Here is a 23,260-nt window from a genome sequence, read left to right on the forward strand (position 1 = left end):
CATATACAAAAGGTCCCTGAAATCATCAGTTAGCACAAGGTGGACAAAATACTGGCCCAGCTTATACCATTGGCCATGTTGGCTGGCGTTGATGAGAGCAGAAGTCTAGCAACAACTGGAGAGATCACAGGTCCCTCATCCCTGCTCAAGAAGTATGAAACATAATTTACTCAGTAGAGTCCAAAATCTCTCCCCATGGACACATTTCCCTTATCTCGTCTGCTCTCCCAGTGTTTCATAAGCACCTCTCTCACACTCTTCTTGAGAAGTTATGTTTGTTCAACACTTACCATGTACTCTTGAGGCCCGCATAGATGAGTTTAGAAATGGTTTAAAAATATTTCAGATCAAGAGGGCAGGCCCATTTTGTTGAAGTCAATGTTATGGCTGCCGTACAAAACTAACAATGGAAACAATGTGTATGTCCTCTACCATGAGAAGATGGGTCGGATTAGAAGAGGGATAGCAACAATGCACATTCCACTGAAGTCGACAACAAAATTCCCATTCCTTAGGAACCCCTCCTCACTGGATGCAAGCGAACCAGAAAATAAGTCGCCCCATTTTCTCTTCCAATGTGAAATAGCTTTCTCACAGGCCCCTCTGTAGGGCTAACAGAGCCTTAAGGAAAGCGAAGTTTCCTGGATACATGCATTCGTACAGCCAAACCTTGGTTCCTGAACGGCTCCGTTTTGGAATGTTTTTGCTTCCAAATGCTGAAAACCCAGAAGTAAATGCTCTGGTTTTTGAACGTTTTTTGGAAGCCAAACATCCTGAGGTGGCCAAAGTATTGGAGCCTCAGCTTCACGATCTGTCCTTCCAGTGAGCACTCAGGGCTGATTTCCTTAAGAATGGATACGTTTGATCTTCTTGCAGTCCATGGGACTCTCAAGAGTCTCCTCCAGCACCATAATTCAAAAGCATAAATTCTTCGGCGATCAGCCTTCTTTATGGTCCAGCTCTCATGGCGTGCTCTGGTCCATGGGGTCACGAACAGTCGGACACGACTAAACGACAACAAGCAATTTTCATTGAACAACCCTAACAGAACCCAACGCTAGGCTAAATGCTAATTTCCATCTATTCAGGCCTAGTTTAAGAGCCTTTTGAATGTTTAAGAAGTACTTTGGTGTCTTAAAAGAGCTACAGGATCCATCTTTCACAAAACCAAGAACAAAATACAGTGAGTGCTGTGGATCTAACATGAAGGATCCACTTGATCTCAGGGAGAGAAAATGGCTGTACTTTTTTGGTTGGAAAAAGGAGGCGATGGAAATCATTTAAGTGCTAAGATAATAGTATCTCAATTTTGTTTTCCTTCTACGTCTCTCACAACTGTATCGAGATTGCCATCCGCTGCTGTAAAAACTATGAATGTCCCTAACTGATTTCTGTTGCTGTGGGAGTCAACAAAAAGGTAAAAGAAGGGGCCCTTTACCTTTACCTATCAGTCAATAATTGCATCTTTCATGAAAGATACAGGTACGGATGCCCATTTGAATTCTGTAAGGTGATGGTAAAAAGGCCAACTAAAAGGTACTTTTCAAAGCACAGAACATGCCAGCCACTGTTAATACAAAATAATAAAAAGAAACTCTCTTTGTGTTGCTTTGTTCACGCAGTAGGTGTTTCATTTCATTATGATAACAGAGCAGGCCATGTCTTGACTTAGCATTAAAATCTTTTTACCGACTTTAGCCATTTGGAAGCGACAAAAGAACACAACACAGAGCTGAATAACCTAGCTTTTTTTTTAAAAAAAAAGTCTTACATTAGGTGACAGAAGCAAGCAACCTCCTCCTGCAGTAAAATACCCTTCTTATTTGATCAAAATTAATTAGAAGTTCCTTATCTTTTCCTAGTTAAATCACCAAGTCGTAAAGGACAGTTTGAACACATAGGTCTCCCATTTCCGGAAGATGTTCAGCCTTGGACCTTAAATATTTAGAAACTCTCACATAAATTGTGAGGCCGGTCGCCTCCTTGATGACTGAATACCCAGGTGATTGAATAGCCTCCCTCGCGGCACTTCCTTTGTGGTCTTTTTGGCAGCACGTAAAGATCATTTTGTTTGCCCTTGTATAATCAAACCAGTGCTTTAAACAAACCCCAGGGTCTTGCTGCTTTTATTGCACTTGTTTCATTCTCCCCTGGGCCAGAAGGAAAAGTTCCCCCTGCATTTTAATTGTTTCTGATCATTGCATTCTATGCTCTTATAACTGTATTTTGTTTCCTTTTGTTCTGCAAAAGGGAACAGGTGAAATGAGCCTGGCTGACCCGCTGTTACTTTGGGACTCATTTGAGACGTTTTCCTGTCCGCTCCTGGGGAACTCAATCTGGAAGGGGGATAAAATGGCAGAGATTTATTAACTTTCGTTGAGCCTTGTGGCAAGACTTAGGAAATCCTTGTGGCTACTGTATCTGAAGCTTGCATATTTACACCACACCATTGTTATGCGGGTGGTGCTGTAGGGATGCGGGTGGCGCTGTGGGTTAAACCACAGAGCCTAGGACTTGCCGATCAGAAGGTCGGCGGTTCGAATCCCCATGACGGGGTGAGCTCCCGTTGCTCGGTCCCTGCTCCTGCCAACCTAGCAGTTCGAAAGCACGCCAGTGCAAGTAGATAAATAGGTACCGCTCCGGCGGGAAGGTAAGCGGCATTTCCGTGCGCTGCTCTGGTTCGCCAGAAGCGGCTTAGTCATGCTGGCCACATGACCTGGAAGCTCTACGCCGGCTCCCTCGGCCAATAAAGCGAGATGAGCGCGGCAACCCCCGAGTCGTCCATGACTGGACCTAACGGTCCCATTACCTTTATTGTTATGCCTGGCTTATTTCAGTTTGGGTTGTTGCGCCTTTTCTGCAAAACAAAACTTTTAAGGACCAAAAATGGAGGGAACAGCTGAAACCTTATTGGTCCGTTGTGTCACCTGACATCCGCTGAATTATTACACTGCAGTACCCTTTCCTGACCACTGCAGGTGGAAGTGCAGCAGAGAGCAGCGCAACAGCTCCCTCTGCTGGTTAGCTGTATAGTGGGAGCTTTCCTTCCAATACAAACAGCAATTTGAAATGAGCAATTTTTGATTTTTGGCAGAAGAGCAGAAGAGGGAAGGATCAAACTCCCCTTCCTTGCCTGCTAAAATCATAATAATTATCAGCTCCCTCCCCACCAGCTGTTTGCATTTAAAAAGAAAAACATGCAAAATAAACACAAATACACATTTAACAACCTATCTCGCTTGGCCTCAATTTTCTAGCAATTTACAAGGGCCCCTGTTGTTCTGTTATTTATTCATTTCTAGCATGTAGTTCTTCGAGCAGCTTAGGTAAGAGCAATAAAAACAATTAGCAAAATCAGCTCATGACATTTGTTTCATTCTATGACGTTTATAGGGCTGCAAACCTAAAACCTTGGCGCCATTTTCAGTGTTAACAGCTGCATCTTGCACTGCATCAACACAGAATCTTATGTGATGCCACTGAAGATGGCAGAGGTACAATATGAGCCACTGACCAAAATGACAAGTGAAGAAATGTCTCAACTGGCCAAGTGAATTTCTCATGTAAATGTGATGAGTCAGTCCTGGTCAAGGCATTGACTGGAAAGATGCTCTCACAAGACAACGGGGTCAACAATCATCATAGCGTCTGGCTTTCCTTTAAAGAAGTTATGTGACTACTCTGCGGTCTTGTGAAGGGCAATGTGGGAGTATAAAAAGTAATGTTGGATTTCTGTATGAAACTATCAGCAGAAATACCATTACCTGCAAAGTAGGCCTGGTGACTGTGAGTGGCCGCCGAGACCATCTAACACCGGTCCTGAAAGACCTACATTGGCTCCCAGTACGTTTCTGAGCACAATTCAAAGTGTTGGCGCTGACCTTTAAAGCCCTAAACGGCTTCGGCCCAGTATACCTGAAGGAGCATCTCCACCCCCATCGTTCTGCCTGGACACTGAGGTCCAGCGCAGAGGGCCTTTTGGTGTTTCCCGAGAAGCGAAGTTACAGGGAACCAGGCAGAGGGGCTTCTCGGTAGTGGCACCCTCCCTGTGGAACTCCTCCCATCAGATGTCAAGGAAATAAACAAGTGCCTGACTTTTAGAAGACATCTGAAGGCAGCCCTATTTAGGGAAGTTTTTAAATGTTTGATGTTTTATTCTTTTTTTGGGTTCTGTTGGGAGCCGCCCAGAGTAGCTGGGGAAACCCAGCCAGATAGGCGGGGTATGTATGTAAGAAGAAGAAGAAGAAGAAGAAGAAGAAGAAGAAGAAGAAGAAGTCCAACAGCCGGATGAGAGGAGCTAAATGATATTTGCATCTGTATTAAGCCCAATGGAAATATTGATGTGAAGTGTCCATAAATGATCTGGAGTAAGGGGTGAACAGCGAAATGGCCACTATTTGCAGGTGCCACTAAAGCACAACTATGAATAGCGTTTCATGTGCTTTCTCTCCTTGGCAGTCCAGCTGTGTTGAACTAGGTGTGTGTCTTCAAAGTGTTAGGGTGCAGGAATCCCAACCTTCCTCTGGGGAAGGACTGGGTGAGTGGCAAAGACGAGGCGAGGACAGACATGGAGCAGGGGTGCTGAGCCACAAAGGTCATATACAGTGATCAGCATCAGGGTGCAAGGCTGTTTTGGTTTAGGGAAGGAGTGATGTGAGAAGGGAGCGGGGAAGTGAAGGATAGAAGATATGAAAAATAAAGCAAGGGAAATGTTCAAATTTTTATTATAAATTAAATGTAAAACCAAAGTCAGTGCTGACTTTTCATAGTCAATAAACCAAGAAAACTTAGTGAACCCAATATAATTATCAGGTGTTGAGTCCTTTAAAAACCATTTCAGTAAGAAAGAAGTAATGAACAAGTATACTCTACATTCACATTTCTACTAGCTGCCTGTTTTCTTAGTTGTAACTGATTTGCAAAGGGTTTTATTTTAATTTTTTTGCAAAAAAACAAAACAATCCAAAGGATTTTTTGAAACTGGCTTCGTTTACTAAGCCATGATTTACTATGGATTGTTTGAACGCCTGTTGCTGGTTTACCCATCGTGGCTTTGTTTTGCAAAAACTATGGTCTGGTGCTGTGCCCAAGTCTTGCTTTACCATGCCCCCCCCCCCCCCCTGGAGATACTTGCTGAAACGAGAAACTTCAACCGAACATGGTTAAGTAGGATGTTTTCAGAAACTTCACATAATTCTGGATACTCTGGTTCTGGTTTTCTGATCTTTGAAGGCTGTGTTCCAACTCCTTCAAGGACATTTGACGATGTTTCTCTCTCTGAGGGAGGGAAAAACAAAGAAACTGTAGCAATAAGCTCAAGTGAGGCCTACAACAAAATGGTGGAACACTCATCCTGCCTACTATCCCAGAGAATCAGCATCCTCTCTGCTAGGAGTCTCCAATTCTTTCTCCTTCCCATCTGGTTTCTGCCTCCCTGTGCTCCTCCCCGTAGTTAGCATTCCATGCTCAGTTCTCATTGGACTGTTTTTGGACTTCTTCCTCCCTTAAATGTATTTTCACTACAAACGTCAGGGCTTTGCTGGGGCTTCTGAAATCTCTGCCTTGTGCTTGAATGGCGCCATTTTAATTACTTAAGCATTGGCACTCGCACCTGAGTATCGGAAAGAGAAGGAATGATGGACACCTATTAAGATGGATTATTTTTATGATTATTATTTATCAGTTCAAAACCGATACTTGAAAAAATGCACCTGGTGTCCCAAAAATCTTAACATATTTTCTCTCAAGCAAGAGGACATACCTATTTTCACCAGGGAGCCCAAATAACCTTGATCTCTAACCAACTTTCCACTTGAAAACATGGCTATAGAGCCCCATCAATAGCTAATCCTAAAGGTTCGACCTAACTTTTCACGAAAAGGCAACAGTGGCATCATCATCCACTACAATCCCAGAAGTCATGTTTTTCTTTTAAACAAAAAACCAAAAAAAAAGACTGCACCTGTAACCAATTTAAATTATGTTTTTGGTAGCATAGGTACTTGTTAAAACAAAATGATTGATAGTACTTTTATTGGATCCATTCATAATTCACCAGCCCCATAAAATCTACACGGGATTCTTAGGATTTGCTTTTATGTTTACTAGAACATAATCTTTAAAAATACATGTGGTTAGAATAAATGTCAAAACTGTCCCAGAATTTGTAAGGGCTGCACATTATTTTTATGTGTAGTAATCACTTCTGGTTAAAAGCGATCAAACAAATTACTTTCTTGGGACTTGGGTTTCTTATTTTATATTATTGTGATACCCTCTAACAATCATACACGTTTAAGCAGTTCTGGGCCTTGTTAGTAACTATTTACAATTCAACCCTACTTCCAGCAAATTACTTCAACAATCTGTTCTGTATTTCCCTTTTCATAACGTATTCCCAATATAAATATATATATGTACACATTGTGTGTCTGCATGGATGTGAGATGAATTAAGAATATGTTCTGTGTTAACTCAACGGCACTCTACTTATGCATGAATATTATTGCTTTCATATTTATTCTGAACTGTCAGTCTAAGTAAAATTTGAAGTGGAAAATGCTTAAAACGTAATATACCAGTCTTGAAATGTGGAAAGAAAGGGAGTTCTGCTAGAGAAAGAAGTATCCGGCAGCCTACGATTCCTATCTACCATGTATCCCATTGGGATGCTTGGAAGCAGTTAACAAAACTAAAATTAAAGGTCGCAGATGGGGGAAGCTACTGATCCCTTCGATAGCTGGAGGGGGGGGGGGGAAATTATATATACTCCAAACACACACCACACACATGTGTCCTTAGTGGTAGAGAACAGGCTTTGCATGCAGAAGACAATACTGAGGTACATGGACTAACAAATTGACTTGGTACAAAGGTAGCTTCCTATGTTCGTAAAGGCTAACAGATGTTACCGCAGCGTAAGATTCTGTTTGCTTCGTGAAGCTGATGCCACAAAGCAAATCTGATGGTTTTTAGGGTGCCAAAGGCCCTGTGTCTGTGATTGTGGTTAACAGGCTCATATGGCTTCCCTGCTGGAATCTCCCAAACCATCGGCTAGATGCACGGCAGTAGAAAAAAGACAAGCTAAATGTACAAATATTGTTAAGTAGTTTTCTATCCGCTGCTCTTAAATGAGCTGTCCCAAGCAGATAATTCCTCATGGGTTTGCGCATACTCATACATACAGAGAATTTCTCTAGCAACAGATTTGCAAGCAGCGCCTTCTGCTACTGCCGAAAAAAACAGGCAAAGCCAAAACCTATTGAGGGTGCAAACTTAGCCTCAGTGGCAGAGCCACAGTCGTATTTGCAGCCCTGCAGAGCATACCAACTAGGGTAGAAGGTGCAGGGGCAACCTGGAGCTGGTGTGTCATATGACAGCAGTGCATCATGTGACAGAGTTGGGCCAGCTTGGAACCTGGGCTGTTTTAGCCCCACTCTGGCACTGCCCGTATGGCAAGTGGAAGGGGAACTACCACCACCAGCAGAGGCGCACATCTAATTCAATCCTTCCACGAAGCATGAAGGGAAATAGACCATTTCTTTACCAGATATATGATGCCGTATTTTAGGATACAGTTGCCCCTTCAAGTTGGTATACAATTTTTCACAAAATGCAGTAACAATAAAACGTAATAAAAGAACCATACACCACATTATACCCACTTAAAACTGAACAACAGCAGGCAAATGTACAATAATCTTAAAATAACAAAAGTAACATTAAAGCAAAAAGAGAGAGAGCTAGACTAGAGGACCTGGCTCCGCACAGAACAAAATTCTTGAGGGAATGGGAGTCTACTCACAGCATCCAGTCTTCTAGACAAGTGCCTCTGCTCTTCTTTTTTCCGTCTTAATTGATTCTCTAGGTCCAATATTTTCATCTGAAAGGCTTGCTCCTTAGATGCGATTTTTTCCACCTCCTCTTTTAACTGTGACAACAAAGAGTCAAACCTATATACTGTCCATCGAATTGTAATAATCAAAACCCTTGCCTTTCACGTTGCAATACCAAATGTTAACAGCAGTGAGGTTTTCCATTTAAGATGAAATGTGTTTCATGAGAAAATGATAAAAGGAAGACTGATAGGGAAAGATCACGTTTACCAATCAACAGAGTACAGATAAAAATCGCAGGATAATGATCTTATTTTTTAATCAAGAGTAACATTGCTAGTTTATGTATTACATGAACATTATTATCTCACCTTTATTGAATACCGCATTTGTGCGACTGGCTTTATGCTTTTTCCTCATTCAAATCTAAATTATCTATGCCCTGGTAACTTTCAGGTTGGATGACTGTGTGGTGCAGCTACCCTTAAATCCAGGCTAGAAACTGAAACCATTTCAGAACAAAGACACTGTACTGGATTTTTAACATGGACTGAGTGGCAAGATCACATCAGGCCAGCTCTGAAACCTTCAATAGCTCCCAGTCCATTTTGGGGTGCAATTCGAAATGCTGGTGTTGACCTTTAAAGGTCTTTGTATATGAAACTATGGTACCTGTTGGACCAGCGTCCCCCAATCTGGAGTTTGACCAGATGTTTTGAACTACAACTCCCCATCTTCCTTGATAATTAATCACGCTGGCTGGGATTGGTGTGCTATATAGGAGTCTTCTCAGTCAGTGAGCTCTTCATCTGTGTCAGGGAACTGCCATCGGAGCAGGAGGAGGTGAGAGGGCTCCCGGATGATGGTGGAGAGGGTTCCAGTAGGAGGAGGGATAGCCCATACGCTGGGGAAGGAAATCAGCGTAACACCAGTGGAGAAGGGGAGGAGATAGAGGAAGCGGAGAGGTGGCTCCAGGACTCTTTGCAGGAGACAAGCGGAGAGGGGACAAGTGCTCCGTTGCCCACACCCACAGTGCGCAAAAAGCTTTCGCGCAGGCAACGGGGGAGGAGACTGGGCGTCAAGCAGCTTTTATGTTGGAAGCGGTTTAAGAAACGCCCACTGACGGATTCTGCCAGCGACTGAGGCAGCCACGAGATAGAGGCTGCTCTGTCAGAAAGGGTTCAACCATGCAAGCTAGTCATGAGTAAAGGCAACTTACGCACAAGCAATCCCTAGAACCATTACAATCTGAGACTCTTCCACAGAGTGGGTGGGGAAGCTCAGCCAGATGGGAGGGGTATAAATAAGAAGAAGAAGAAGAAGAAGAAGAAGAAGAAGAAGAAGAAGAAGTCCGCATGAGGTGCCTCTAACATGGGGACGGCTTAGATGAGAATGTCCCAAGTCTCTGAACAACAGTGACTGGGCTGATATCCTGGACAAATGCATGCCTGACTTGCCAAAATGCTTAGGCACATTACAAAAGATGCCTATTCCAAATGTAAGTAGAGAAACTGGCAAAGAAAAACACCTCCAGAAAGCTTTATAATTGGGGGGGGGGGGAGGTGATGTCCTTATTAGGAATACTCAGTTTTGTTCTCACATTTCTCCAGATTTTGCAATGTAGCTCCTGGTTAAAAATAACGATGCACCGAAATGCGTATTTTCAGGTTAAAATGCATACTGAAAACTGCATACATTCACTAGTGTTTGAAAACACCAACGGTGGGGTGGCAAAAACAAGCTGCAAAGAGAACTTCTGCTTCACATAAGAGGCATTTGTCTAAAGATCTCGTCCACATGTGGTTCAGGTAATTTTAACTGCACCACTGTAAAAACTACCTGAACCCCACGGGAGGCTGCTTCACCCACACATTTTCATTTTCATGGGGCAGCAGTGCCATTAATCAATGTATGAAACCAGCCTACGTTAGAGATTAGTTCAAGGTGGGTCTTTTTTCCTGGTGCATAATTTAAGCCAGAACTAAGGTCTGGAATCAATTTTCAATGTCAGTGTTCACCCTGGAATATGTAAACAGTCATACGAAAAGAATGCTTTGGGGCATGTATAGAGTACCTTTCCCCCTCACCAATGAGTCATTAGTGGCTTGATTCCAAAGATTAATGAGTGGAAGGAGAAAATACATTAGTGCTGTTCCTCAAATTCTTCAAGAAATATCCAAAAACTTCTTGAACTGCAGTGCCACAATGTCTCATGGGGGGGGGGCAATCAGGCTGTGAAGTATGACTTCTAGGGAGTCATAAAACACTTTTTGAGAATTAGCATTTGCACAAAAGGAGGAACTATTCTGGAATAGGAGATTCACTATTCTCACACAATTCTCTGTCATCCAAAAAGGATATCCTTTAATCCTTTTCTGGGATCTGACCCAGCCACAGAAATAAAAGGTGTGACTTCTAGGGAGTGGTCGCCCTATTAGAGAAATCTAAGTTAATTCATCCTATGAGTTTTAAGGTGCAATCCTATATCTACTTTCTGGGGAATAAGCCTCATTGGACTCAATAGGACTGATTTTCAAGTAGACATATATACAATATTATGCTGCTAGCCAATTGATTGAGCGATTAAATTTGCCTAACGGTGGGAAACATAATTTCTTTGACTTTTGAGACAGGGAACAGGTGGCCATGCAGATGATCTTGGGCTCCATCTCCCATTATCTTTGACTATTGGTCAAGCTGGCTGGGACCAATGGAAGCAGGGAGTCCAACAATACCTGTAGGATCATAAGTTGCCCATCCATTTTAGATGATTTGCAAATGTGACGTAGCAGACATCACGATGGAAGAAGCGTTCTAACCAGTGTGAGAGAAAGATTGCCGCCTGCATTTTTAACAAGTACTTGCATGTGTTTGTATACACACACATATACTTGTGCATGCATTAAAAAAAAGTAAGACCAAGGACCCCCGGAAGGTTGAGTCCAGTCAAAGGTGACTGACTATGGGGATGCGGCACTCATTTTGCTTCAGGCTGAGGGAGCCCGCATTTGTCCGTAGACAGCTTTTCAGGGTCATATGGCCAGCATGACTAAACCGCTTCTGGTGGAACAGGACACCGTGACGGAAGCCAGAGCACATGTAAATGCTGTTTACCTTCCTGCTGCAGTGTTACCTATTTATCTACTTGCACTGGCATGCTTTCGAACTGCTATGTTGGCAGGAGCTGGAACAGAGCAACGGGAGCTCACTCCATCGAGGGGATTTGAACCGCCAACCTTCTGATTGGCAAGCCCAAGAGGCTCAGTGGTTTAGACCACAGCACCACTCGTGTCCCACATGCATGCACGCATAGCTGCCCAATAAATCAAGGGCACTTTTTGACTTATTACTGTATTTTTTCATGTATAGGACAAGTTTTTTTCTGCTTTAAAAATTTAGTAACAAATTGGGGGTCATCTTATACATGGGACATGGGCATTGGCTCCCCCCCCCATATTTAAGCAAATGTCCGGGATTTTGGCTTGGGCAGGCCGAAGCAGTCTCTCCTGCCCCCATCCCCTCTTTCTCCTCCCCCTTCCAGCTATGTGCTGGTGAGTGGATTGCCTCCTACAGCCCCTGCCGGCTCAACCACTGGAGCGACAGCAGCTGCTGCCAAGAGCTGCCTTGGCTACCTCTCTTCACCCTTCTTTCCTTTTCTCTCTCCCCGTAAACACCCCCCCTGCCCTGCTCCCCACCTTCCTCAACTCGGTTTGCTCAACAGCATGAAATGGGCTCTGCCTTGGCGTCCTACCCCTTGGTTCCCCTTCAGCAGCAGGCGATTGCCCCCCAAAAGCTCAACAACTTTCTGTTGCCAATCTATTTCAGGGTTTTGTTTTCTTAATTTTGGGTTAAAAATAATAATAGGGGTCATCTGATACATCTTATGCATTGAAAATTACGGAATATTTTTTTTTTAATGTTTGGCATTTTAAAAATGTATTTATATGTCTTAGCCCCCCTTCTGGGGGGCTGCATGCCATTGGTAGGTGCGGCAAAAGTTGGTGGGGCAACAGATATGATTACTTTTCTGCAGTAGGCTACTCTCCAGCCAGGCAAAAGCCAGAGGTTGAAACGCCACACGCTAACACCTCTCTATCCTCTATCACCACAGTTCAATGACACATTCCAGCCAGGCAAAAGCAGCTGAGGAAGGTGCAGAGTCAGTGGAAGGTGTGGCATAGGAAGGGGTTGAGTGTCCTGGAGAGAGTCTCTCACAGAGACAGTGTGCTCCATGGAGTTTTGAGAAGAGAAGCAACTGCCTCTTTTTTGGGGGGTGGGGCAATCTGTATATGAACAACAGGTACATTAAAAAATGCATATACTCAAAACACTCAAGACGAGGCCTACCTTCTTCCTTCCATCTTCCAAAGCAGCTTCCAGTTGTCTGGTTAACGCATCACAGCTCGCGAGTTTCTGTTTGAACTGCAGTTCCGTTTTCTGAAGGCAATCTTCTTGGCTTGCCAACTGATTTTCAAGCTCTTTGTTCTTTAGTTCCGTTTCTTCTAGTTTTCTTTTAAGTCAAGTATAAGTGTTAGTGTAGGGTTACGACAGAAAGAAAGAAAAAGAAAGAAAGAAATTCCGAATGGCAGGAGACATGTCACATTTACCTTTTAACTTCTTCGTATTTCAGCTGAATGTTGCGATTCTCCTCTTCTAAAGCAAGCTGTTTCAAGAAACTGTCATTCTCGACTACCTGTAAAAGCAGGGATTCTGACATAACCCACAGAACTGTAGGCTGAAAACGAGGTGCTAGCTCTTTGCAAATCCTCACATCACTTATCACCAGGACTAATTCATGACAAAATTAATGTTAACCAAAAAATAGGTCTCTAGCCTCCTTCCGCAGGGCCTGTAAGACAGATTGCGGCTTTCAATTTGAATTTAGCCTGATCTTTTATTCCCCTTCCTTCCCTTTTTATGAAGATTACCCGCTCTGGGATCCCACAGCTAATTCTCCCCTGGCCTCCTCGCTGGTTCAAACAGGGTTAGCCAGCTAGCCCTGGTGATCATCTAATGTTTATTGGATGGATTTTTCCCCTAAATTGATTTTTGAACTTTGAATTTATTGTTATTCACACTTTTATACTGTATTTTATGCTGTTGGGTTTTTTTGTATCACAATTAAGTGTTTTAAATTTGTTGTTAGCTGCCCTGAGCCCAGTTTTCAGAACCAGGAAGGGTAGGGTATAAATAATTTTTATTATTATTATTATTATTATTATTATTATTACTACTACTACTATATATGACAAAAACTTGTTTTGGATGCATACGAAGTTCCCTCATAGGAAAGCTGAATATTATCACCCAGGGCATAAGCCTCTACGGTCTTGCAACTTTCTGAAGTGAAGATAAAAAAAGGAGGGTGGGAGGTGCTTCAGAGACTAGAAAACTGCTCTCTGAAGCAACCGCCTCCCTTAAGCATTAGCCATCACTGGAGCAAATTGCTCTCTGAAGCACCCCTTACAAGCTCCTCCATCCTGACAGCCATTTAATCAGGTGGGTGCAACCCACCAGAGTGAAACAATCTTAAAGACTCGCTTAAAAGCAGACAGGGAAGTCTCTTGGGAAGTCTCTTGGGAGACTGTTCTAAAACTGGGGTACCGCAAACTGCAAAGGCCCCTCTCCCCTCATCCCCACCTGTCCTCAAAGAGACAAGAACAAGTTCACACAAGAGAGGAGGATGTTCCCGAAACTCGATAGACTTGGGTCATTTTCAGCTTGAAAAGGTCAGAGCCAACACTTCAAATTGAGCCCGGAAAGAACACTGGCCTCTCTTCCAAACTAATCGAGCAGACCATTCTCACAAAAAGCACCAACTTGCTTTAGAAATGGAACATTTGAGCTGCGGAAACAGGGAGGTGACAGGAGTGCCCTCAGGAGGCAAGAAGTTTCCCTACTGAACGACTCAGAAATAAGAATCCCGAGAAGCAAACCGCTGAGTTTCCCAGCCTTCCTCGCACGCTCGTTTAGATGTTTTGTGGAAAAAGGAGTATTTTCCTCCAAGCACCTGAGCCTGAAGTTCCCTAATGGCTTTGGATTTATCTACACAGCTCTTTTGGCAGGCCAGCAGGCTTTCCTGACACTTTTGCAGTTTCCCTTCGGCTGCTTTCTGTAAATCACGGGCATGTTCTAACTCCTTCAAGCGAACCTCCGACTGGCCCCTCACCTGTGCAGCCGCGTCGGGTCAGTGGGGAAAGGAGAAGCGAAAAAAGAAAGAAAAGAGAGAGAGAGTAATTTTGCACACTCTCCCATATTCAAACTACTAAATATAAAACATATTTGAACAAAGACAAAATATACTGTAGGAGGCATATGTTTTTATACGGGCTGCATATGGGAGAGGTGTACCCAAAAGGGTTAATGTAGCATAAAATCCTGTGATAAAATCTACAGTAGGCAGTCTTTTCCAGTTAGGTCTGTTACCAACTGTGGAGAGTGTGGATTTTTTTTTGGGTAGTTTTTATTCATTTAAACTGTTTTTAACACGGTGGCATTGAGATATATCTTTGTTTACGTGACATGCAAACATGGCGTAAAAATAAAAGTATAAGAACTATAAACGCTCAGGTAAAAGTTTCTGAACATTATAACAAAGCCGTGTCAAAGTACATAAAGCAGAGCTTTCTAAACTGTGTGTCACGACACATTAGTGTGTCGGCTGCAGTGTGTCGCACAGACGTTCCTCTTGCTGGAAAGGGGTTAGTTTAACCTCCGGTTTGCTAGTAAAACTGAATTACTGTGTCACGAAAAGATGCATGTTTAAAAAGTGTGTCGCCAACATGAAAAGTTTGGAAAGCTCTGATATATAGAGTGAGTTTTACTGTGAGAGCGGCAGGTGTTTTAAGCTGCTATGTGACTCAGAATATAAGTCTGTACATATTTGCCAGTCTCGTGTGTGTGTGTATCAATATATCATTATTTATCTGTCTATCTATCTATCTATCTATCTATCTATCTATCTATCTATCAACCTATTTCTAGTTCTATAACTATTTTCATGTAAATATGATTCAGTAAGCTAAGTAAAGTAATGTGTTATGTTTAAACTGTAATCAGAGAATCTTGCATAGTCTTTTCTAGGAAAGGGAAGAAAAGAACTTTCACACAGATAATTACCACACTGAAAGCCACCCAGAGGGGCTGGGGAAACCTAGCCAGATGTGCGGGGTACAACTACTAAAATTATTACTATTATTATACTCACCACATCAATTTCTAAATCTTTGCCATCCATTAGTTTTTTGCCTTCATGTATGACCTTCTCATACCTGGCTTTCAGTTCCTCAGCTTCCATTTCTAATTTCCCCACCTAGAACAATATTATATATATATATGAACATTGTATTTTTTAAAACTATGTATCTTTTCCCTTAAGAATTATAAATTATATACACAAATATTTTATTATATGCACACACACAAAAATGATGATAATTTTATTATTACCCTGTCCATCTGGCTAGGCTTCCCCAGCTACTCTGGGCGGCTCCCAACAGAATAATGATAATAATAATGCAATGAAACATCATTATTTATACATACACACATACATATCTGGCTGGGTTTCCCCAGCGACTCTTGGGGGCCCCCAACAGAACACTAGAAACAGAATAAAACATCAAACATTAAAAACTTCCCTAAACAGGGCTGCCTTGAGATGTCTTCTAAAAGTCAGATAGTTCTTTATTTCCTTGACATCTGATGGGAGGGCGCTCCATAGGACAGGCGCCACTACCGAGAAGGCCCTCTGCCTGGTTCCCTGTAGCTTCATTTCTTGCAGTGAAGGAACCGGCAGAAGGCCCTTGGAGCTGGACTTCAGTGTCTGGGCTGAACACATAGCTGTCAACTTACAGATTTGAAAATAAGGGGCCAGCAGCCTTGAAAATAAGGGACCAGCAGCCAAGATAAGGGACCTGCGGCCTCACCTGTTCCAGGCACTCCAGTCTTCCTGTCCTCCTGCAGTCTGGTCAAACTCATGCTGGGTAACTTCGAGAACACTGTCCAACCAACTTTGTAACCAGAGGTTCAACTGACTAGAATCTGAATCACATGCACCACAAGGCCTATGCAGCCTCAACTTAAGATGGCTCCCCGGCCTGGCTTTGCACTGCAAAGTTTGCAGCAGCACGTGCAACAAAATGGCGTCCAGCATTCAAAAAACCCCTCAGCTTGCATTAACTAGCCACACACAAGGCATGCAAGCTCCACTGCCCAGTCGTTCTTAGACTTCTTATTGGGTGAGCAACACAGCCAAGCAACACAGTTGGAGCCTCCCTCCTCCCTGGCTGGCAGGGAGGGAGGGAGAGGAGCTGCTTCCTTTGAAATTTAAGGGACATCATTTAAGGGACATCCATCAATAAGGGACAGCAGCGTCACATGGTGCTGGAATAAGGGACTGTCCCTTCAAATAAGGGACACTTGACAGCTATGGCTGAACATATATGGAATATATTTTGGTTTGGACCTAGGAATATACCAGCAGAATGAATTTGGGTGATGGTGCTGTTCTCTGCAAGAGGTAGTGGGATTCTATGCATGCCCAAGACATCAACTTGCCTCGTTTTTATAATGTTCAATTATGTTTTCTTGCTGCTGTGCCTCCTCACGTAAGTCCACAAGTTCAGCTTCCGCAGAGACAATGCTCGCTTCCAAAGATGCAAAGGATGCCTACAGAAAGGAGACGTCTTTAATAAATACTGTACTGCCAAAAAATGATTAATGCCGCAACAACAAAAATTGTGTAGCGTAAGTAAAACTAAACTGCTTATATTATCACCAAGATATTTCTATGAAGACAACAAGGCCAGGATCGCGATCCTAAACAGGTCTGCCTGTACCTCAGTCCCACTGAAGGAACTACTTCTGAGTAATTCATACATAAAGGTAAAGGTAAAGGGACCCCTGACCATTAGGTCCAGTCGTGGCTAACTCTGGGGTTGCGGTGCTCATCTCGCTTTACTGGCCGAGGGAGCCGGCGTACAGCTTCCGGGTCATGTGGCCAGCATGACTAAGCCACTTCTGGCGAACCAGAGCAGCGCACGGAAACGCCATTTACCTTCCTGCCAGAGTGGTACCTATTTATCTACTTGCACTTTCGAACTGCTAGGTTGGCAGGAGCAGGGACAAAGTAACGGGAGCTCACCCCGTCGCGGGGATTTGAACCGCCGACCTTCTGATCGGCAAGTCCTAGGCTCTGTGCTTTAACCTACAGTGCCACCCACGTCCCTAATTCATACATAAGAGTGGTATAAATATTCCGAATGCGTTTAGAAAGCTGGTGAAAAAATATTTCTGCTTCAATTTAACCATCAGTAAAACTGCTATGATACTAACCCCGACAGGCAAGACTCGAAATGTATAACTAAAATTAAGGATTAAGGTGCTCTCCACAAAGTGGAACGCCTAACTAAAACTGGCATAACTACAGTTGCGGATTGCAGATGACCTTACCTTTAATTTAGTATTTTCAAGTGAAATCTTCTCATTTTCAGAGGTGATGGCGTTGAGCTTCCCAAGGATCTCATTCGTCGACCTCCTTCCGACATCCTGAAGTCTTCTCAGTTCCATCAGACGGTCAGCTATCTGCCTTTAACATTTCAAACACAACTTGTGTAGAAATTGTTTTGCATAATGTCATTTAGTTAAATGGTAGCTAAATTGTGCCTTAACTACATCCACTTTACTTTCAGCTTCTTAGAAGCAATTTTAGATGTACGTGTTCCATGTTGATCATGTATAAACACTTCTTCGTGTGCCTCCTCCATGAGAGGTCTGGAGGGTGGCAACTGTTCTTATTATGATAAAAATGAAAAATTCAATAAAAACCATTAAAAAGAGAGAATGGGCCTTTTCTACAGTGGCCCCCACCCCTGTTTGTGGAATGCTCTCCCTAGGGAGGTTCACCTGGCGCCTTCATTATATATATTTTAGGCACCAGGTGAAAACGTTCCTCTTCAACAATGGCTGGTACAATGGCCTACATCACACTAAATAGGCAACTCTGCTTCGAATCTGCCACCACCCACTCCCAAACTCCACTCTGGCTCAAAGCTCATATGTCTCGCCACCAGCATTCAAACTCCCTTTCAAACTCTCATCCAATCATCATTCACTACCAAGATTCCGAACTCACTTTTCTTCCGCCTCCCTGTTTACCTTAATTCTTCCAATATACTTGCCTATACAGTGGTACCTCTGGATGCGAACGGGATCCGTTCCGGAGCCCTGTTCGCATCCTGAGTAGAACGCAACTCGTGACTACGCATCTGCGCGGGTCGCCGCTTCTGCGCATGACGTCATTTTTAGCATCTGCGCATGCAGCAAAACCCAGAAGTAACACAATCTGTTACTTCCGGGTCGCCGCAGAGTGTAACCTGAAAACGCTAAACCTGAAGCATATTTAACTCGAAGTATGACTGTACATAAAAAGGGACGCAGGTGGCGCTGTGGGTAAAACCTCAGCGCCTAGGGCTTGCCGATCGCATGGTCGGCGGTTCGAATCCCTGCGGCGGGGTGAGCTCCCATCCTTTGGTCCCAGCTCCTGCCCACCTAGCAGTTCGAAAGCACCCATAAGTGCAAGTAGATAAATAGGTACCGCTTTATAGCGGGAAGGTAAACGGCGTTTCCGTGTGCTGCGCTGGTGCTGGCTCGCCAGAGCAGTTTCGTCACGCTGGCCAAGTGACCCGGAATTGTCTCCGGACAGCGCTGGCCCCCGGCCTCTTAAGTGAGATGGGCACACAACCCTAGAGTCGGACACGACTGGCCCGTACGGGCAGGGGTACCTTTACCTTTACCTTTATGACTGTACATGGATGCAGGTGGCACTGTGGGTTAAACCAGAGCCTAGGACTTGCCGATCAGAAGGTCAGCAGTTCGAATCCCTGCGACGGGGTGAGCTCCCGTTGCTCGGTCCCTGTGCCTGCCAACCTAGCAGTTCGAAAGCACGTCAAAGTGCAAGCAGATAAATAGGTACCGCTCCGGCGGGAAGGTAAACGGCGTTTCTGTGCGCTGCTCTGGTTCGCCAGAAGCAGCTTAGTCATGCTGGCCACATGACCCGGAAGCTGTACGCCGGCTCCCTTGGCCAATAAAGCGTGATGAGCGCCGCAACCCCAGAGTCGGTCACGACTGGACCTAATGGTCAGGGGTCCCTTTACCTTTACTTTATGACTGCACATTGACCTTACTTACAATTTACCTTAGCAGTACGATCACATGCGTTTGGCCACCAGAACCTCATGCAACCCACACCCATACCTTTGCTATCCTGCTTGGGTCACATACACCACCATGCATTTAAAGTGCTCTTATGCCACTTTAACAGTTAACGGAGTCCTCTAATGAATCATGGGAACTGTAGTTGTTTAAGGATGCTAGCAATTGCAGTTCTTTGACTAGCAACAGTTCCCCCAATTTTCTTCTTTTGGTTGTTGTTGTTGTTGTTGTGGGGAGGAGAAACCATAACCGTTAAAGGTGATCTTGGTTTCCTTTCCTCCGTGTCTAGCACTGAAAACACAGCAGGCTAGGAGATGATGAAAATGTTGCTCCATCCCATTCCCACAGTGAAGGGTTGTAAAGTAAACACACTTGGGGATGGCAGACTAAAAAAAGCACATGCAAAATCCTAGAACAACCATATTAGCCCGGTTCCTCATTTTTAATAAAGAGACTGATTATTTGCAAAGAGGTATTAAGCGTTCACTTACTTTTTCAGAGTTTCAGCTTGAACTTCTAACCTGGTTTTTTCATCTACCACTGCCTCGTGATGACTTTTCCAGACATTACAAGCTGAAAGTACCTCAGACAATTGGATTTCCTGGAGAATGTACAAAACACAGACCATGTAATATAAGAACTCATTTTCTGTTTAATTCTTCCCGATTCCCTAGACACAGGAGGTATTTTCATTCAAAGCAGTTTCCAGGTGTATTGCAGTAGTGTGGAATAATGTAAAAACTTAAAAGCTTGAAATCTCGACATAAACACACACCAATAAAATCCTGAAACACAAGAATCAGCTGGAACTTAAGCAATTGTACTAACTTTCCAGCAAAACAGAAGTTTTAAACTTGCTAAGAGAGTTTCCCTAGACGAGGTATTTGAAAGTTCTATACGGACATTTCCCAACTGTGAAATATGAGGCCATGCCTGGAAGCTTTTTGGTTACAGAAAATACTCCAGATCACATCTCCTATGCCATTTGTAGACAGGGATTAGTCTGTTGCTTGGCTACTTTTCTTCCTCTTCAACTGCTACGGGCACCTGATTGGCTAGTGCCCATGACATCACTGACAGCAAGGAACACAGTATTACAATTGGAATTTTAAAGCAGTATTTCTAAATCAAGTCACTTGGAGCATGCCTTGCCACCAGAGCAGCTCTGCACAAAAGCAGTCAGCTGGTAGGCATGGGCAGTGATGAACTGCATGCGGTCAAACAAGCAGGCTTGTAGAGGGGTGGGCAGACCGCTGCATCTAAATCTGGAATAAAACTAGTAATGGAATAAAACTAGCACAATTCAGAGCTGATGGGGGAGTGAAGAAAGCCTGCAGGGCTGCATTTCACCCCCAGCTTGAAGCTTCCTGTCCCTAATTATCTTCTTCTTTGATGATCACTCATAGCCGAGCAAGATTGTCTTCCACAAATATGGTCTTAACTGTGAGTCCGTAAGTGACTGTGGAGACCAATTCTGGATCCACACGTTGTTCCACAGTGGGGACATTGGTTTCCGGCCGGGAGTTGATCATGGTGAGGGTTTGCCAAGCGTGCCTTCCTCTTAGCACGCTTCTCCCTTTCTTCCTGAGTTCAAGCGTCTTCAAAGTCCATCACACCTTTGGTAAAGGCCGTTCTCCAGTTGGAGCACTCGCAGGCCAGTGTTTCACAGTTGTCAGTGTTTATACTACATTTTTAAAGATTTGCCTTGAGAGAGGCTTTAAACACTTTCCATTTTTAAGTTTGGAACAGAGTAGTTGCTTTGGAAGACAATAATCAGGCATTCACACAACATGACCAGTCCAACGAAGTTGATGTTGAAGAATCACTTGCTTTGACACTGGTGATCTTTGCTTCTTCCTGTACATTGGCATTAGTTCGCCTGTCTTCCCAAGTGATGTGTAAAATTTTCCGGAGACACCGTTGATGGAATCGAGTGTACTGAAGGTTGGTAGTAAAATAGGAAATTTTGGTTTCCCTGTGAATGTCCTGGTCATCAAACACTCTGCACTTCAATCAGGAGAAAGCTGCACTTCCTAATATAACGGTTTAGACACCTATTTCAGAATAAGTCACCTCACAAGTTTTCTTCATGTAGGAAATGAGTTTTCAGTAGCATCATCTTTCCTATACAGTACGGGCCAGTCGTGTCCGACTCTAGGGTTGTGCGCCATCTCACTTAAGAGGCCGGTGGCCAGCGCTGTCCGGAGACACTTCCGGGTCACGTGGCCAGCGTGACGAAGCTGCTCTGGCGAGCCAGCACCAGCGCAGCACACGGAAACGCCGTTTACCTTCCCGCTATTAAGCAATACCTATTTATCTACTTGCACTTAGGGGTGCTTTCGAACTGCTAGGTGGGCAGGAGCTGGGACCGAAAGACGGGAGCTCACCCCGCCGCGGGGATTCGAACCGCCGACCATGCGATCGGCAAGCCCTAGGCGCTGAGGTTTTACCCACAGTGGTACCTCGGGTTAAAAACTCAATTCATTCTGGAGGTCCATTCTTAACCTGAAACTGTTCTTAACCTGAGGTACCACTTTAGCTAATGGGGCCTCCTGCTGCCGCCACTGCGCGATTTCTGTTCTCATTCTGAAGCAAAGTTCTTAACCCGAGATACTATTTCTGGGTTAGCGGAGTCTGTAACCTGAAGCATCTGTAACCCGAGGTACCACTGTACAAGTTATATTCAACTCTTCCATGAAAAACCTCAGGGCAGCTCACAGGGGGCTCCCACACTTCTTTCGCATCTCCAGCACCAAAGGATTGTTTTCAGGTTTTTACACGCAGTTTAGTAGGATGGCATCTGGTTACTTTGGCTGATGAAGGGCCTGTATACTCAAACGACTGGAGACGGTACCTTGGCTTGCTAACTCCAGCCAACCAGAGGCCGGCTGAGCTGAACACATAGGCGGGATTCCCCAAACCAAAGAACATAACCTTCTCAGATATTTTCTTACACCCAAACTACCAGTATATACATGCACATATCTCAAGTCTATTATCTGATCGTGTACACTTATTAATATGGACACAGAAAGCAAAGTATGCCCCTGAAAGTTCCCGCTATTATAAATCAATACGTTGTTGACGTTCTTTCAGACAGGGATAGGGAACCTGCGGGTCTCTAGATGTTGTTGGGCTCCAAATCCCATCATCTCTGACCACTGGCAAAGATGGCTGGGGTTGATGGGAGTTGGAAATCCTACAACAACTAGAGGACCATAGGTCTCCTGTTGCTGCTTTGTGAGATTAACATCATGGTTTATTCATTAATTTGAAACCATTGGCTCCCTCCCCAATCACTCACCTTCTCTCTAATTTTGGAAATTAATCTCTCCACAGCTACTTTCAAAAGTTCCGCTCTTTGTTTCTGAACACTAGCTGCCCTTTTCAGAGCAATCCGCCTCTCCTTTCTTCTGTCCTTTTCAGCCAAAATCTGCTGCTTATATTCTCCGACTTGCTGTTTCCATTCTGTAATGTTCTTTTCTACCGTCTGCATCAGAATTACAGAAGATTATTATATGCTCCAAACATGAAAAGTTTGAGGTGGACATTAGCCGGGTGGGGGCAGTGTGTGTGTGTTTGCGCTTGCATGTATGTATAAAAGACTAAACTGGAGTACAGAAGACACAAAACAAAACAAAACAAAACAGAGATGCTTGATTTGGTTCATCAGAGCATTGATGGCAACAGATTTAAAGTAACATGTGAAAGTTAATTCAAATAGTTTAACAAGGTTTTTTTTAAATAAAAAAAATACATCAAAACACGTGCTGAAGTATTTTGAAGATTCTGTTCAATGCTGAAAACATGAACCCTGAAGTACTTGGTGCTAGTCAAACTCTGTAGACTGACTTAAACTGCAGTGGCAGGTTGGCTAATCTGGGGCCAGGAGGTCATTTCTGACCCAGCAAGACACACTAAACAGCCCATCAGACTCACAGCTGTATCTCCCAGTCGGGAGAGGAAAGTTCCCTCTGGCTACCCTTCAGAGAGGATATTCAGCCTTAGCACAAAGTACCACAGTGTTTAGGTTGGAGATAAACCCCCTAATTGCTCTTTGAGAGTAAAAAAAAGAACAGCATTTCCCCTCAGCCCAGCACTGGAGTCAGAATAGGTGGAAATGCCAATCGTGCGAGTGGCTCTACACGTGCCTTCCTGTCCAAGCGTGTATTTCTGAATGTTTGGTCCCTCCTCTGTGATGCTGCGTGTCT

General features: G+C 43.9%; 1 protein-coding gene across 4 annotated transcripts in view; it reads right to left on the reverse strand.

Moving 5' to 3' along the window:
- Window positions 1-4,707: 4,707 nt before the first annotated feature.
- The window catches only part of ODF2L (outer dense fiber of sperm tails 2 like), a 33,203-nt gene continuing 14,650 nt past the window's right edge, over window positions 4,708-23,260 (reverse strand). For 3 of the 4 annotated variants that reach the window (XM_083444893.1, XM_083444892.1, XM_083444891.1), the window contains 9 exons: window positions 22,354-22,539; window positions 19,541-19,650; window positions 17,289-17,424; window positions 16,395-16,505; window positions 15,043-15,147; window positions 12,443-12,528; window positions 12,183-12,345; window positions 7,805-7,930; window positions 4,708-5,277 (listed from right to left, as the gene is read on the reverse strand). In XM_083444893.1, the coding sequence (XP_083301019.1) occupies window positions 5,149-5,277; window positions 7,805-7,930; window positions 12,183-12,345; window positions 12,443-12,528; window positions 15,043-15,147; window positions 16,395-16,505; window positions 17,289-17,424; window positions 19,541-19,650; window positions 22,354-22,539 (1,152 nt within the window). In that variant the 3' untranslated portion in view covers window positions 4,708-5,148. Of the gene's footprint in view, window positions 5,278-7,804; window positions 7,931-12,182; window positions 12,346-12,442; window positions 12,529-13,845; window positions 14,005-15,042; window positions 15,148-16,394; window positions 16,506-17,288; window positions 17,425-19,540; window positions 19,651-22,353; window positions 22,540-23,260 lie in introns of all 4 variants that reach the window. The other variant, XM_083444890.1, reaches the window with a different exon arrangement.

This window comes from Podarcis tiliguerta (genome assembly GCF_965153285.1).
Source record: "Podarcis tiliguerta genome assembly, chromosome: 6".
Taxonomy (NCBI): Eukaryota; Metazoa; Chordata; class Lepidosauria; order Squamata; family Lacertidae; genus Podarcis; species Podarcis tiliguerta.